This window comes from Mauremys reevesii, linkage group 3, assembly GCF_016161935.1.
Source record: "Mauremys reevesii isolate NIE-2019 linkage group 3, ASM1616193v1, whole genome shotgun sequence".
Taxonomy (NCBI): Eukaryota; Metazoa; Chordata; order Testudines; family Geoemydidae; genus Mauremys; species Mauremys reevesii.
The window spans coordinates 9546370-9562896 of NC_052625.1; the positions used below are offsets into that span (position 1 = coordinate 9546370).

Genomic DNA, 16527 nt, shown 5'->3' on the forward strand with positions numbered 1-16527 from the left:
TTGACGATGTCGTGCTCAACAGCTCTGTGACACACCCCTGTACTATCCCCATGTGCCAGGGATAAGGATTGGGGGATAGGTCTGTTGCCAGAAATAAGCTGGGTGATAGGAAATGTCTCATTATTCCTTGTTGGACTGGGAGCTGCAAGCTCCTGTTTCACTGCATTCTGCTTTGTAAATCTAGGCCCTAGCTCACCTGGGCCTTCCCACTGTCTTGAATATAGATCCCCATGAACAAATGCTTTCAAAAGCGACAGGCCTTCCAAGCTCAGTTCTTTCACATATCGTACCTCATAAAGGAAAAGAGTAATCCTTCTTGCACAGGCAGACTGATTTCCTATCAAATCACCCATCCTCCTGGGGAAAGACACGCTATTTAATATATCGCCAGAGCAATCTCTCTTTCAAAATAAATCACATGATGTATTTGTTTATGAAGTTAGTGCAGGTTCCTTTCTGGACTACTACTATTATAGTCTTTTAATGTAGTTCTTCCTCCACCACCAAGGCCCATCCATTGTAGCAACCCTGGGAACTTAGTACAACCCTGAAGGACTTTTCACTGAGGCTAAGGTTAGCATCCCCGGCATACCCATCTCTGCCCTGGCATCATCTGTCCAGTAAACGTTGTTTGCCTGATCCGTGAAAGGCAGGATAGGTGTTCTGAAGCACTAGCTATTACACTGGAGAGCTCTGTTAGGTGTAGGCATGCAAGGGAAAGCACTTATGAAGGGTACTAGTATTGGCATTATGCAAGTATGCTAAACTGCCTCAATCTATTCAGCCTGTCAAGATGCTTTATGTAATTAAATAACTAAGGTCTAGCAACCTGTTCAGACTTTTCCCTCTTAAAACACACCAATTGATGGATTTGTTATTTGATGGTTTTATCAGCACTAATGTACTTATCAGTGCCCTGCTTTAATTAATTAAGGAGTCCTTATGACACATCGGTTCTAAGTGACACTCATGATTTCACCTCATACGTTGTCACTAAACTCTACATTTTCAAAATCTCATTCAGGCCTAATGAGAGGCATGATGTTAAAGATCCACATGCTGCTTTGAAAATGTAGGGGTAAGTTCTCAGCTTCAGATTTGGCTGTTCCAAACATTCCCTATCAATGAGTTATTTGCCTGTAAAGAAAATGTGCTGCCACCTGTTACTTGACTGAAGCATGATCATTTCAGAATTATTTTCATATACGGGTTGTGTGCCCTCTGACCTGTTGTATGGCAAACTCCTAGTATGGCTATAGAACCCTTCATTAGCTCACTAGGGCCTTATTTTTCTGCTCTGCTATATGCCTTGTATGCAGAAGGGGCTTTTCTTATTTATAGCAGACAACCAATAACTGTACCAAATGTGTCCCTGTAGGTGGTTCTGCCTTCTCTGGCATGTTTGAGGATAGCAGTATACGAAGAAGGAGGAAAGTTTATCGGACATCGGATATTGCCTGTCTCAGCAATTCGACCAGGTAAGATTATGGCTGTGCTGTAGTGAAGAGAACCAACATGGCAGACCCTCAGCATGACTCTGTTGACTTCCATGCAGCTATGCTGATTTATGCCACCTGAGGCTCTGTCTCAGCGTATGCAGCCGATGGAGAAATTCACCGAATTTGGTACTGTATTATTTCAGCTTTAGTTATAACCTTGTTTTTTTTAAAAGTAAATAATTTTGAATATGTTTATACCATCCATGAGAAGAGAAACACCCGAATCACCCGAAAGTTAAATCTAGATTGAAACAAGAAAACCTACAGAACTAAAACGTACAAAGCAGTTGTTGGTGTTTACTGGTCAATTATAGCCATGATACCATTTTGAAAAAAGGGGGGTTGCAGTCCTCATTGACATTTCTCCTTTTCAGTCATTGTTTCTTAGGTCGATTGCTCAGAGAGCTTTAGCTGTGGTGGGTGGAAACACTGAGGGTGTGAAACATGCTCTCACGGGACAGTCAGCTTGGCTCATCCTTTCACACTTTCAAAATTGCCTGCAAATGCTCATATTGTAGGTATATTTTAATTTTAGCCAATGTGAAGGATTCATCCGCTCTCCCTGGTCTTTTTAAATATGTTGCCATGTCATTTGTTCTAGTGGTCTCTGGGTTTTTTATTGTCAGGTATTCATGTTGTGTGCATATTACGGCATCCTGATTCCTTTTAATTAACTTTGCACCTCTCTGAGTATCTGGACCGGAAGTACTTACAAAGATTTAAAATGAAAATAAAGTAGGGTTACAAAGCCAAATCAATCCAAACTAACTGGAAAACAATAAGAAAAGTTCAAAGAATTATATAAATTAGAGCTAGGGAAATAACTGATTTATTTTATTCACTGGCACTTCTGAAAAATCATTTCAGTCCAGGTCGAACTGAAATGAAAAAATGCGGAAAAAGTTGGGCACATTGGAAAAAAATCATTAAAGGTCAAAGGAACCAAGTTTTATTCGACCCAAAACATTTTGTTTCAAGCATGTTTGAAGGGCTGAATTCACCAAACAGCCGGAGGAGGAGGAGCAGGAGCAGGAGCAGATGGTGGTTATAAAGAGGCTAGCACCAGCAGCAGCACTAACAGCGACATTTTTGTGCCATATGGGAGACCCACGGCTCTCCCACATCTCCAATCAGTGCCCTAAGCATTTAGCTAAAAGTTATAAGGGGAGCACCACCACCATCTCCTCCTCCTCCAGCCATTTTATCCCCAAATTACTTTTGGCTAAAACGATTGGGCGAATTCATGTCAAATCCCCAAATTTATTTCATTTGACTGATATTCGTCAAAAAAAATTGCCTAACTCAAATCAAATTGCAAATTGGCATGAGCCAAAAAACAAGAAATAGTTTAAAAATAAAGGGGAAAAGATTTTTTTTAATAGTGCTGTCATGCATCTTTAACCTGCTCCCTTGTCAGTATGCTGTCTATGTAGCTTGTAAACTTTTCGAAGTAAGGATTTGGCTTCCCACGGTCTCTAAAGCGCCTAGGTCACTTGGGCACTATATAAATAATGAATAATAATATAATTACATTGGACAGAGTTTACATTCTGGACTGGGCTGCTCTTATATTCCAGGCTATCACTACATCTGTCTGAGGAATGAGCGGAACCAGCCTTTGATGCTACCAGCAGTCTTTGTGTACATAGATGTTAAAGACTACGTACCCGATACTTATGCAGGTAACTATTAAACTGCCCAACTATGAACTACAAAGGTAAAATTAAATACACAAGTCTTTGGAACCTTCTCGATCTGTTTGTGACAGAGAGCCTGAAACACCGCTGTATAAAACTGGTGTAACAGTCTGCAGGCTGCCTGCATGGATCACAGTCCAGGATTGAGGCTTAAGTACTTATTTCCTAGCAGACTTGGGGTAGCCTTAAGGAAGCCAGGAGTCTTGGGATTTTGTAATATAAACAATATGCAGTGACTGTGAGATTCAAAGTAAAATGATGTACTTAATTTTTTGAGTCATTTATAAACCTGCAAGATCATATTGCAAATGTGCAATTAAAAAAAATTTTAGTGTGAACTTAAGGGTTCAAAAGCGCTCAACACTGTCCTAACTAAGCATTGGGAGTTTTACCATTGTCTTCAGTGGGAGTAGAGTTGGGACAATGCTGAACAGGCTAGAAAATCCCATCCTAAAACTCCCCCCAAAGAGTGCTCATCCCAGGCTCCAAGTGTTTTGGACATAAATTTAAAAACACAGTACATAGGAGAGACAAAAGAAACTCATTCAAAGCAGCAGCATTTCTCCTATCTTTTCTTCCCCCAATACCTCTCACAGTAATAAAATAGGGATTACATATTGGCCTAAACATATGCAGAATGTATATTTCCATAAATGGGGTTTCACGGTTAATGCCTTTGATATGATGGCATAGTCACACATTCACTGAAGATTCTGATGTTCAAGTGGTAACTTTGAATAATAGATTTCAAGAAAAACTATGCACCTTCTTAACGCCTTATGATCTCTACAACCATAGATTAAGGAACTTTGACCTGAAATGTTTACTTCCTTTCCAGATGTGATTGAAGCATTATCCAATCCAATTAGATATGTAAACTTGATGGAACAAAGAGCTAAACAGCTGGCAGCGCTCACACTGGAGGATGAAGAAGAGGTAAAGAAGGAGGTAAGGGAGACTTCATATATTTGGTGGGATTTTCAAAAGCATCTACATGATTTAGAACTCCATTGAAAGTCAGTGGGACTTGTGCTCATCAGTCACTTAAGGACTTTTCAAAATCCCACCCATTATCTAAGGGCCAGGTTTTGATACACTTACATTGTATACATTGTACTCCATGTGGGATCCTCTTCAAGTCCATAGGGTTATACATGGTCAAATGAAGTAAGGGCATCAGAATCTGGTCTTTAGCGAAAAAGTGTTGGATGTCACACAACACGTGGGAAAAAAACAACCAATCACGGCCCCTCATGTTTGTTTAGCATTCTGATTGTGTGGTTTTCCAAGTCCCAATGAGAGGACTATATCATTCGCTTTCTTTGAAAATTTTGCAGGAATTTTGAGGGCTTTCTATTTAACAGCAGTTTGTCTCTGAAAATTGTATTCTCCTCACAAGAGGAGAGATTCTCTTCACATCCTGCACAAATTCTGATGTCCTACCACATTACAAGCCCAATTTTCATTTACACAAAGGCCCCTTTACATCCACTATAAGGCTCCATTAAACTGACAGAGTGGCGTAGAGTCCTTTGTGTGAATGAGAATTCAGACCTATTGCTCTAGTTTAACTGTAATTTTGTAGAAGCCAGATTTTCAGTGGTTCATTTAATATGGAGATATACCCATCTCATAGAACTAGAAGGGACCCTGACAGGTCATTGAGTCCAGCCCCATGCCTTCACTAGTAGGACCAAGTACTAGTTTTTGCCACAGCTTCCTAATCTGCCCTCTCAAGGATTGAACTCACGAACCTGGGTTTAGCAGGCCCATGCTCAAACCACTGAGCTATCCCTCCCCCCATCTTTGTGCCTCTATTTGCATAAGCACTTATCACTAAGAATATATAAGAATGGCCATACTGGGTCAGACCAAAGGTCTATCTAGCCCAGGATCCTGTCTTCCGACAGTGGCGAATGCCAGGTACTTCAGAGGGCATGAACAGAACAGGTAATCATCAAGCAATCCATCCACTGTTGGCCATTCCGAGCTTCTCACAAACAGAGGCTAGGGACACCATCCCTGGTCATCCTGGACCTTTGATGGACCTATCCTCCATGAATTTATCTAATTCTTTTTTGACCCCTGTTATAGTCTTGGCCTTCACAACATCCTCTGGCAGGTTGACTGCATTGTGTGAAGGATTACTTCCTTTTGTTTGTTTTAAACCTGCTGCCTATTAATTTCATTTGTTGACACCTAGTTCTTGTGTTATGAGCAGGAGTAGATAACACTTCCTTATTTACTTCCTCCACACCAGTCATGATTTTATAGACCTCTATCATATCTCCCCCTTAGTCGTCTCTTTTCCAAGCTGAAAAGTCCGTCTTATTAATCTCTCCTTATATGGAAGCTGTTCCATACCCCTAATAATTTTTGTTGCCTCTTTTTCAATTCCAATATGGTGGGGGATTTTGAGATGGGGTGACCACATCTGCACGTAGTATTCAAGATGTGGGTGTACCATGGATTTATAAGACTAAACTCACATTTGTCTGTGCAGGTGCAGTGATTGTACAAACATATGTAGACATATGTGTATTTTTGTGCATGCCTGGGGGCCTCTGACAATTATGCACTGATTTTCAGTGGTAAATGCATATTGTAGTTGTATTTACGTTGAGGTTTAAAAACCACCTGTGGAATTTGGCTTCCCAATTTTCATTAATATTACTAGAAATTGGGCACCCGAATGGCTTTGAAAATCGCAGCATTAGATTTTAAACAGTTCCTGTGTCACACTCTAGGTCCGTCACATGAGTTAAAGGGTATTTAGCACAAGCAGTTAAGTCCTGATTCCTGGAAGGCCGGGAAACAGGGTCTCCACAGTCCCTTATTTGCCCCCTGCCCCATTTCCTGGATCCTCCATTATAAAAGCTCAACTGAACTCGCTTTTGTAACCAAGAATACACTCCCCAAATAAGATCAAATGTGTTAGTCATTACAGTTCCTTGGCCAACAGTTTGCCTCTTTGTCTCTTTATTATGTACAGTCTCACAAGTTTGCTTGAATGAGGACACTTAAATACTCAATAGTATCTCAGAAGTTTTTCTAGGATGCTGTACACCTGAAATCCTATTTTAGTAGCAAAATCTTTTTTGAACATAATCTCTTAAGCACGCCTAGAGGTAATTTTTTGCTTAAAAAGTGACTATGCATTTGATTTGGACAAGATTATCACTTATTTGTTAGTCTAAGAAAAATATTGTCAGAAAGTACTTATTAAAGGCTAACAGGAAGATGGGGAGTTAAATTGCTGCAAACAGTCTTGGTTAATGCTTTCATACTTCAAACAGCTTGAAATCTCTTGGGGCAAAGGCACTTACTTTACAGTGGAAGAGAAGTATGTTTTTTAGGGGAGGAAAGTGGCATGATTGTGGTATTGCGTTTATCAATAAAACTAGCAAAACGGATGCAGTGGCAGGAGATACATGCAAACTTGCAACATTAAGTTTCATTGTAAGTGTCCCATTCCTACCATGTCTTGGTACACATACATCTTGGGTAAAATACATGGCATTAGGGCTGCACTCATCAATCTGAAATGGATTGAGCACTAAAAATGTATTTTTCTCATTCCTGAACTTTTGTGTATTTTTCATACTATGTTCTTGTTTTCAACTTCTTGGGCCAGGGTTTCAGAGTGAAGGATGTTACTTTTCTATGCGCATGTTTGCTCATAAAAATCACACTTACAAGGGTAACTCTATGTCAAACTGCCAGATTTGCACACACACAAAAATGTGTGTACACTCAGTTTTGTTAAATGGAGTTTCAAATATATGGGCTATATTTGTAAGATTATCTATTATGTCCAAAGATGAGTGGTTTCCTAGCATAGATTTTTTTTTCCCTTTGATGCATTTAATCAGGCTTCTTGCCAGCAGTTGATGAAGGAAAATAGACAAATTTTCAATGAGATATTAGAGGTTAACCTTCAGGTGTGAAAATCAGAAAAATCATAAGCTAGCAACCACAGAAATTACTTAATAATTAATTGTACTCACAGTTTGAATCAGATACAGATTTGGAATGATACTATCCAGGAATAAAGCAACAAAGTAGGAGAATTAGCTATAGAATTGATCATTTCTTTTGCAATATGTAGCACTTTATTTTCAGAAAAGAAGCACATTTGAATTATATTAATACTCAATTTTGGATCACAGGCAACGACATGAGTCCAGATCTTCCTTCACTGCAAACCTTAGAGTTACTATATTTAAAATGCTGTGTCCCAGAAAAATACTTTGTAAAATTAGAAGCATTTTAATACTTTAATTGTGCATTGTAGCTATACAGCTGTAAAAGTCCAGTACACTTTTTAATGTGCCTGTGTAAAATAGTTTGTAAGGAAGCAATTTTATGAGGCAGAGTATCTGCCCCATTCCGTTCCCTTTGCTCATATGGCACAAAGGGAGCAGAAGTCACTCACAGGTCCCCAGCTAGAGATTCCTGGGCATGAGGAAGTCCTCATCAGGTGTACAGCCATGTAACTAACCCCGGGGCCTTTCTCCCTGCAGCCACGCCACAGGAAGGGTTGCCAACCCTCCCAGATTGGCCGGGAATTTCTCAGAATCAATCTCTCTGTGGCTACTGAAACCAGTCCAGGAGATTTTAATAGGCCGCTATTAAATAGGCTGGTTGGTGGTGCAGCGGGGCTAAGGCAGGCTCTCTACCTGCCCTGGTTCCACGCGGATCCCGGAAGTGATCGTCACGTCCCTCTGGCTCCTAGACGCAGGGGTGGCCAGAGGGTCTCTAAGCGCTGCTCCCCCTCCCCCGAGTGCCGTTTCCGCATCTCCCATTGGCCGGGGCAGCGCACAGAGCCGCCTGGCCACCCCTGAGCCTAGGAGCCGGATATGCCAGTTGCTTCCGGGAGCCACTCGAGGTAAGCGCAACCTAGCTGGAGCCAGCGCCCCAACCTCCTTCCTCACACTAACCCCCTACTCCATCCCTGAGCCCCCTCCCACATCCAAACTTCCTCCCAGAGCCCGCACCCCGAACCCACTCCCGCATCCCAACCCACTGGCTGGCACCCCGGCCGCTACTCTCTCCTCATTCAGATCCTTCCTAAAGACCCCTCTGCTATTGACGTGCACAGACATGAGTGAACAGAGACTGTAACCCTGAAATCTCCACTACATCCAGACAGGGTGGAGAGTGGTGGCTACAAGGAACTGATTCCGAATATGTGAGCCACAGTCACCCAGCCTTGTCATAAGTCAGAGCACAAGAGGTCCTGCCCTTACATATGCTGCTGGCATAAAGTCCCTTTTACAAGAAAGAATCAGGTCAGGCATAGGGGATCTTCTGAGATGATCCCCCCTCCTCCTTACATCAGGTGTGGTTAGAGTGGAAGATAGCTACAGTGCCACTTTTTGGTGTATAGTAGAACAGAATCGAATCCTATGCATCTATCTATATAAGACTGCTCTTCCCGGCTGAACACTAACCTTTGCTGAGTAAGCACAGTCTTTTACTAAAGACATGACAAAGCATAGGGTGTAAACCAGGAGTAGGCAACCTATGGCACGTGTTCTGAAGGCGGCATGCTAGCTGATTTTCAGTAGCACTCACGCGACCCGGGTCCTGGCCACCGGTCTGGGGGGCTCTGCATTTTAATTTAATTTTAAACGAAGCTTCATAAACATTTAAAAAACCTTATTTACTTTACATACAACAATAGTTTAGTTATATATTATAGACTTATAGAAAGAGACCTTCTAAAAGCATTAAAATGTATTACTGGCACATGAAACCTTAAATGAGAGTGAATAAATGAAGACTCGGCACACCACTTCCGAAGGGTTGCCGATCCCCTGTAAACTAATGTTCCTTTTATACCTCACTACTAAAACTGTAAAATATGAGGGTGGAATGCATAATGTATTAAGAAAGATAGCCTGTGATATTCTCCATTAAGGGAAAATCACATTCACTTAAGAATTGTGGGTGGTCATGAATTAGGAGAAGAGCAAGTGCTTTATAACAAGATTCAATTGCTTGTTACATAAAAAAGGGCTCTTTGTTCACTTCCTGAACTTGTCTCACGTTTGCGATTTAGTTTCTGGAAACAAATGTCTCTGGTGCCCAAAACTGAACAGCCATGGTAATCGTTTGAAAACAAGGTGCAGTGCTACATGAATTTTATTAGCATATATCAACCTGCACACACAAAATTGGCTCCTTACTTTCCATGCATGAATTTGCAAGCTGGGATGCAAGCTTGTAAGTCTAGCTTTATTTTTATTAATCATTCATGCGGTGCAAGTTCTCACTAGCAGAGCACTTTTTATTAAACTATTGAATGTGACTTCCTTTACTAGTGTTTAAAGAAGAAAAAAATAAAACCAGCCAAGACTTCTGCCAAAAACAGGATCATTCTAGAATGAAAGTGGACATGCACATCACTGTTCAGATCATGTTTTGCTTATGCATGAGATAAATGAAGTGGTTGGAATAGATTGAATCTCCTGATAGACACAATGGCGGTGGTATCCTTGTATCCCATTGTATAGCTGTGTTAGAATTAAGATGTTGAGACAGAGATCCCTTCACAGTACACAAAGTGTTAAGTTATATGACTGCTGAGCCAGGTTGCAGTAAACTGGCTGTGTAATTAGCGTAAAACAATTATACCAGAACCTGTGTTGCCCCTTGATAGAGTGGCAGACGGAGATTCTGAGAGCTGTCTCCTGCTTCTGCTTGTAATTTGATTATCCTCAAAGAGTGAAACAGAAGCAGCCTGAGGAACAAGCCAGGACTGTATTCAGCTGGTGCCATGGCAACCGGGTCTTCAGACTCTTTTTGGCCATCTGAAAATCCAAATAGCTTACCAGAGCTGTGAGTCCCTCCTCCCTGAGCATGGAGTGCTTGTATGTCTTTGTAAACCTGACATCCACAAGAGTAACTGTAAGGTGTTCATAAGAGAACTGGCAAGGAGGAAAAGGCTTTGGAAAATGCTTAGATGAGTTGGACACCAGAGACACATTTATGTAGAGTTCAGCAGGATGGAGGTACTGTTGATATGCTCTCTGTTGAGTGTAATTATGAGAATATTATATCCTGGGGATAAGAAGTATGTGTGCATGTCTTGAGAGCTGGTGAATAATTACACTGTCATGTGTATCTAGTAAAATTAGCTATGAAATTTAGCAGCAGTTCCTTACACATATTTTGTTCATAATAGGGATCTGAATTGTATTTTCCTGCTACCTTCTACTTCCTTCTAGAAGGGTTTTATGATGCAGCACAATGCTGATTCCATGTAGTTTCACCTCTGATATTGCTAACTAATCCATATTATAAATGAGTAAATTACCTGTCTGTTTTGTGGCTGAAAACTACCCAGCTGAATTATATCCTGTTAAAAAAAATTCTGAGGTTATACAAGACAAAAGTACACTCAGAGTAATAGTTCAGCAAGATATGTGTTGTATTTCTGAAAGTTAATCTGCAAAAATGAACTGTAATACAATGGAAAGCTGAAGCTACTAAATCCAGATTTTTCTTTTAGAGCAGTGTATTTAAAACATGTATGAAATGTCAGGATCAAAAGAGGCATGAAGTTTGGACTGGAAATAAATAACTCCTTCCCTTTCCCCCTGCTTGTATTTATTATGTATATACCTATTTGGAAAAGTATGTAAAATATTCTGTATTTTTAGGTTGATCAGGGGGATGCACCATCAGAAGCTAATAATGAGCCCAGACCAACACCAGCGGAAAATGGACTAAGTCACTCCACGTCTCTGACAACGAAGCCAGCAACTCAGGTTGTCCATAGTCAACCAGCCCCGGGTAAAAGACTTAAACACATTTTTCCTACATTAATTATTTAAAAAACAAAACCAAGACATGGCTGAATAACGCTTTCTGTGTGTGCTTGGCATTTAAAAAAAAAAGCTATATAAAATGAGTAGGGGAAAATTGTCCTGTGTTGTAACACATATTATTATTTATTTCACAGCATTAGTAATAGCCTCTTTCTTCCAGAAGGATACCTATCCACTTATGCCTGAAAAGCAGTCACCATTGGAGTGAAACAGGTCATGATTATACAAGAGTTGAAGACAGAAATAATAAAATATAAGGCGGTCAAGCGATTAAAAATTAATCATGATTAATCATGTAATTAAAAAAATTAATCGTGATTAATTGTGTGATTAATTGCGCTGTTAACAATACTAAAATACCATTTAAATATTTTTAGATTTTTTCTACATATGTGCATTTCAATTACAACACAGAATACAAAGTGTACAGTGCTCACTTTATATTTATTTTTTATTACAAATACTTGTACTGTAAAAAACAAAAGAAATAGTATTTTTCAGTTCACCTCATACAAGTACTGTAGTGCAATCTCTTTATCATGAAAGTTGAACTTACAAATGTAGAATTATGTACAAAAAATAACTCCATTCAAAAATAAAACAATGTGAAACTTTAGAGCCTACAAGTCTATTCAGTCCTATTTCTTGTTCAGCCAATCACTTAGACAACCAAGTTTGTTTACATCTGCAGGAGATAATGCTGCCCGCTTCTTGTCACACTGTCACCTGAAAGTGAGAACAGGTGTTCTCATGGCACTGTTGTAGCCAGTGTTACAAGATATTTACATGCCAGATGCACTAAAGATTCATAGGTCCCTTCATGCTTCAACCACCATTCCAGAGGACATGCGTCCATGCTGATGATGGGTTCTGCTCAATAACTATCCAGAGCAATGTGGACCAACGCATGTTCATTTTCATCATCTGAGTCAGATGCCATCAACAGAAGGTTCATTTTCTTTTTTGGTGGTTTGGGTTCTCTAGTTTCCGCATCAGAGTTGAGATCCCAGTGCCTGATGGTCTGGGTAAATGTCCTGGATTGCCCTGGCAGATGCCATAGCATAGCAATCATGGAGCTTTGCTTTTGCATGACAGCAGAGATGGTTACTAGCCATATTGCACCATCCAACCCTTCCATAAATTGGAACTGATGATGATGCTGGCAGTCCCCATATTGCACCTTCCATCTATCTAAAAATAGAATCAGTGCTGCCTAATATAGGCAAGTGTACTAGAGAACCACCGTATCATAGAACCAGAGAGCACAGCTGCTGTGTGTGTCAGCCTGCAGAAATTATGATGTATGCTATGCTCAGGGGGGGGGTGCTAACAACCCCACCCCTGTTGATTTGTCCCCACTTGTGTGTGATGAATTAATAAAATGCAGGAATAAGACACACTGACTTGTTAGTGAGAAATGAGTGAAGGCAGCCCTCCCAGCTGCTAGATAGTCACAGGACACCCCTGTTGCTATGATGAGGATGGTTACCAGCCATATGCACCATCCATCCACCAGAAAAATTAGGGTTACCAGTCCTTTTGTACATCATCTAGAGGCTGATGATGGATGGATTTCCACTATCTGCAGCATTCAGTAAAGATAGGGTGACATGTAAAAGAGTCAGAGGATTGGAGGCTGCAGGAACTGTGGGATAGCTTCTCCTCCAGTCCATGAGAGCATCCATTTGATTTCTTTAAAAGGATTCGAATTTCATCTTCTGTTGGGCAAACAGGAAATATTCAAAAGTTCAGAGTGTTGCTCCTTTAAGACTTCTGAAAGCATGCTCCACACCTCGTCCCTCTCAGATTTTGGAAGTCACTTTGGTTTCTTAAAATCTTAGGTCGAATTCTGGGGCTGTCTTTAGAAATTTCACATTGGTAACCTCTTTGAATTTTGTCAAATTTGCAGTGAAAGTGTTCTTGAAACAAACATGTGCTGGGCCATCATCCAAGACTGCTAAAACATGAAATATATAGCAGAATGCAGGTAAAATAGAACAGGAGATATACAATTTTTCCCCAAGGAGTTCAGTCACTAATTTAATTAACACATTATTTTTTAACGGCCATCAGCAGCATTGAAGCATGTCCTTTGGAATGTTGGCCGAAGCATGAAGGGGTATACAAATTTTTAGCATATCTGGAATGTAAATACCTTGCACCACCAGCTACAAAAATGCCCTGTGAACACCTGTTCTCACTTTCAGGTGACATTGTAAATAAGAAGTGGGTAGCATTATTGCCCATAAATGTAAACAAGTTTGTCTTAGCAATTGGCTGAACAAGAAGTAGGACTGAGTGGACTTGTACACTCTAAAGTTGTACATTGTTTTGTTTTTGAGTGCAGTTATGTAACAAAAATAATCTACATTTGTACGTTACACTTTCATGATAAAGAGATTGCACTACAGTACTTCTATGGAGTGAATTGAAAAATACTATTTCTTTTGTTTATCATTTTTACAGTGCAAATATTTGTAATCAAAAATAATATAAAGTGAGCACTGTACACTTTGTATTCTGTGTTGTAATAGAAATCAATATATTTGAAAATGTAGAAAAACATCCACAAATATTTAATAAATTTCAATTGGTATTCAATTGTTTAACAGTGCAATTCATCGCAATTAATTTTTTTGAGTTAATGGTATGTGTTAACTGTGATTAATTGACAGCGCTAATAAAATAATAATAATAAAAAACCCCACAGCCATAGACAAGAAATCCTTGAACTTTGGAGAGGCAGTGAGCAGAATCCAGTATGAACATTACTTTGGTATTTTCTTGTGTATCGTAAGTACTGTGCAGCACTTAAACTTGAATGGGCCAGGTTTTCAGCAGTGCCCAACACTTCCTATTGTGCCAGTGAAGTGAGATCTTGAGAACAATGGATGCCATGGAATACTAAACACGTCTGAAGAATCTAGCCACTTCATGAGGTGCCTAAATGGAGTTGAGCTGTGTAGAAAATCAGACCTCAATATTGTGTACTGAGCATTTTTTTGATACCTGCCCCTATGTTGATAAGTATAATAGCAGTATGTTTTGAACGTCTCCTAGTCTTACAGTAAAGTACACAAGTCCCTTGCTTCACATGCTTTCTAAAATCTCACTTCTTCCAGAAGTGAGTTTGTTATCCCAACCTCTGGATGTCCCAGGGTGACCAATCTTCTGTTATTGAATATTTACATGCCTCTGTCTCTTAAATTGCCATGTCTTAAGGGCCGTCTTCATTTTCATATATTAATACAGCACAAGCTCATTGTTAATGCTAAATAAATAATAATCCCCCCATGTACATTATCCTGGGAAATGTACATTTTTACTCCTGTCTCAGGTCCTCCAAAACAATTGCCCCATCATCTCAACACCCACATCTACACTTTTATTGGTTTGGCTATGGGCCTATGATACTTGAGAAGCAATTTGGCCACACAAAGGAAGATGTAAATAGGAGAGGACATGTATTTTAATGAAGAAGGGGGCACAGATGCAAGCATAGACATTTTTCCTGAGTTTTGAAAATGACAAAGTATTCTGTGATTGTGCAGCTGAGTGTTCCATTATGGGCAAGGTCATTTGCACAACAGTTCCTTATGTCCAAGAGCGGTAGACTCTTAAATTGCTTTTACAAAAATATGTCCAATTATTTGTGCATGTATTTACATTTTACTGTACACTTAAAATTCATTCTTTGAAAATGGAAGCCTGTATACGTTTGTATTGATATATCTATTTTTAAAAGAATTCTAAAACCACATTATTTCCAATTTAATTATTGATTGTTCATCACAGGCCCAATCCAACTTCCACAAACTTCACAGGAGTTGAATCAGACCCTTTTAAAGCACTTTTGAACTCTCACTTAAAGTACCAGTGTTGTACTAACCATGAGTCAAATCCTGTTTACCTTACTCACACGATTGCTCCCACTGAGTTCAGTGGCATCCCTCTCAGCTAGGGTGTTTTATTTTGTGTTGTGTTGTTTGATGTTGATACAAGTGTTGTCTCTGTAGACAATAGGGCTAGTTTGCCTTTATTATATTCACTGTCTTGCTTTCATTATATTCCACATTTATTATATTCAGCAGTAATGCAAGGAACCTACAGGCCTGTACCCTGTACGCCATTAGCTTCAGCACTTAGCATAAAGCTTGAGGCCTATGAACACAGATAAATGGCCCAATGGTCACCCTCAAGTTTTGGGGAACTGAGAATAAAGTGTTTAAGGGGAAATTGTCTCAGAATTTACCGTAACTACAGGAACATGAGCTAACATCTGCAGATGTCTGACCACAAGAATGCCCTGTCAATGAATCGACATATATGATAATAAATTGAGATCATTAGTATCCTAACCAATAGGAGAAGGGCACCTCAACATTTGTATGATAAGGAAATACAAATAAGGAAGAGGGGAGAAGCCCCTACTGAATGTGCATTAGGCATAGTGGCGTCAGCGTAACATATTATACAAGTTGCATCCCAGCCTGCGGGCAATAGGAGAGAGAGGTGTAGTCCTTGGGAGATGCCAGGATGATGGCCACTGGTGATGAGGAAGGTGATGGTGATGAGGAAGATAATGGCTAACATTTCAGGTTGTTCTGTAAGGAATGGTGTGAGTATATGGATGTGCAGATGGACATTCTGTACTATCTCCATCTACCTTACTGAGCTGGAGTGTTTGTGACTTTGCTAAATGTATTAATAAACTATTATAAATACAGAAGTTTTCCTATAGTGTGAGTGTTGCAACTGTGTACATCGGGGTTCCCAACTCTACAGTAATTTTAATACTGAGTCTGATCTTGGGACAAGAACCTGTCAACCCTCAAAGTGATAACTGGAATTCTTAAGTAATCAATATAATTAATACATAATCTATGAATTGGGATACACATCCATGTTGCTACTCTTGGGCAGTGTGAAAGGTACCTAAAAATATATTTCCTCACATTATTCAGAATGTTTACACAACGGTATATGCTCTGTCAACTGCAATAATGATATAGAATATATATAATTTTTCTACAGGCAACACATGTGACTTCTGTTTAAAAAGAATTGAAATCAATAATATCTTTTACTTCCAGGTTCTGTGAAAGCACCTGCAAAAACTGAAGATCTTATTCAGAGTGTCCTAACAGGTAATAAATATACAGGTGTTATGCAGTAGCATACTCTGAATGATTACTACGGTTTTGTCCAGGGATACATACATTTCATAAAATAGGCTACCTGCTTTAGACTTTTCATTGTCTGATTATTACTGAAAGAACTTTATGGCAAATGTACATACCAGGACTTGTTCCCTTAGGACACAATCCTGCATCTTGAATGGCAAACCCCCCATTGACTGCAATGAGAGTAGGATTGGGTCCCTACAGGGAGCTTTTTCTTAATATCTCCCTCTGTTGCACTACCGCCCGTGCTAGTAATGGTGAGAGTACAGACACTTCCCGACCTATGCAAGCGTTCTATTCCAGAACACCTTGC

General features: G+C 39.8%; 1 protein-coding gene across 3 annotated transcripts in view; it reads left to right on the top strand.

The window, feature by feature from the left end:
• The window catches only part of PLCB1 (phospholipase C beta 1), a 627028-nt gene that overhangs the window by 504877 nt on the left and 105624 nt on the right, over positions 1–16527 (top strand). For all 3 annotated transcript variants that reach the window (XM_039531329.1, XM_039531330.1, XM_039531331.1), the window contains exons 21-25: positions 1379–1478; positions 3077–3181; positions 4035–4144; positions 10864–10996; positions 16125–16178. In XM_039531329.1, the coding sequence (XP_039387263.1) occupies positions 1379–1478; positions 3077–3181; positions 4035–4144; positions 10864–10996; positions 16125–16178 (502 nt within the window). The remainder of the gene's footprint in view (positions 1–1378; positions 1479–3076; positions 3182–4034; positions 4145–10863; positions 10997–16124; positions 16179–16527) is intronic.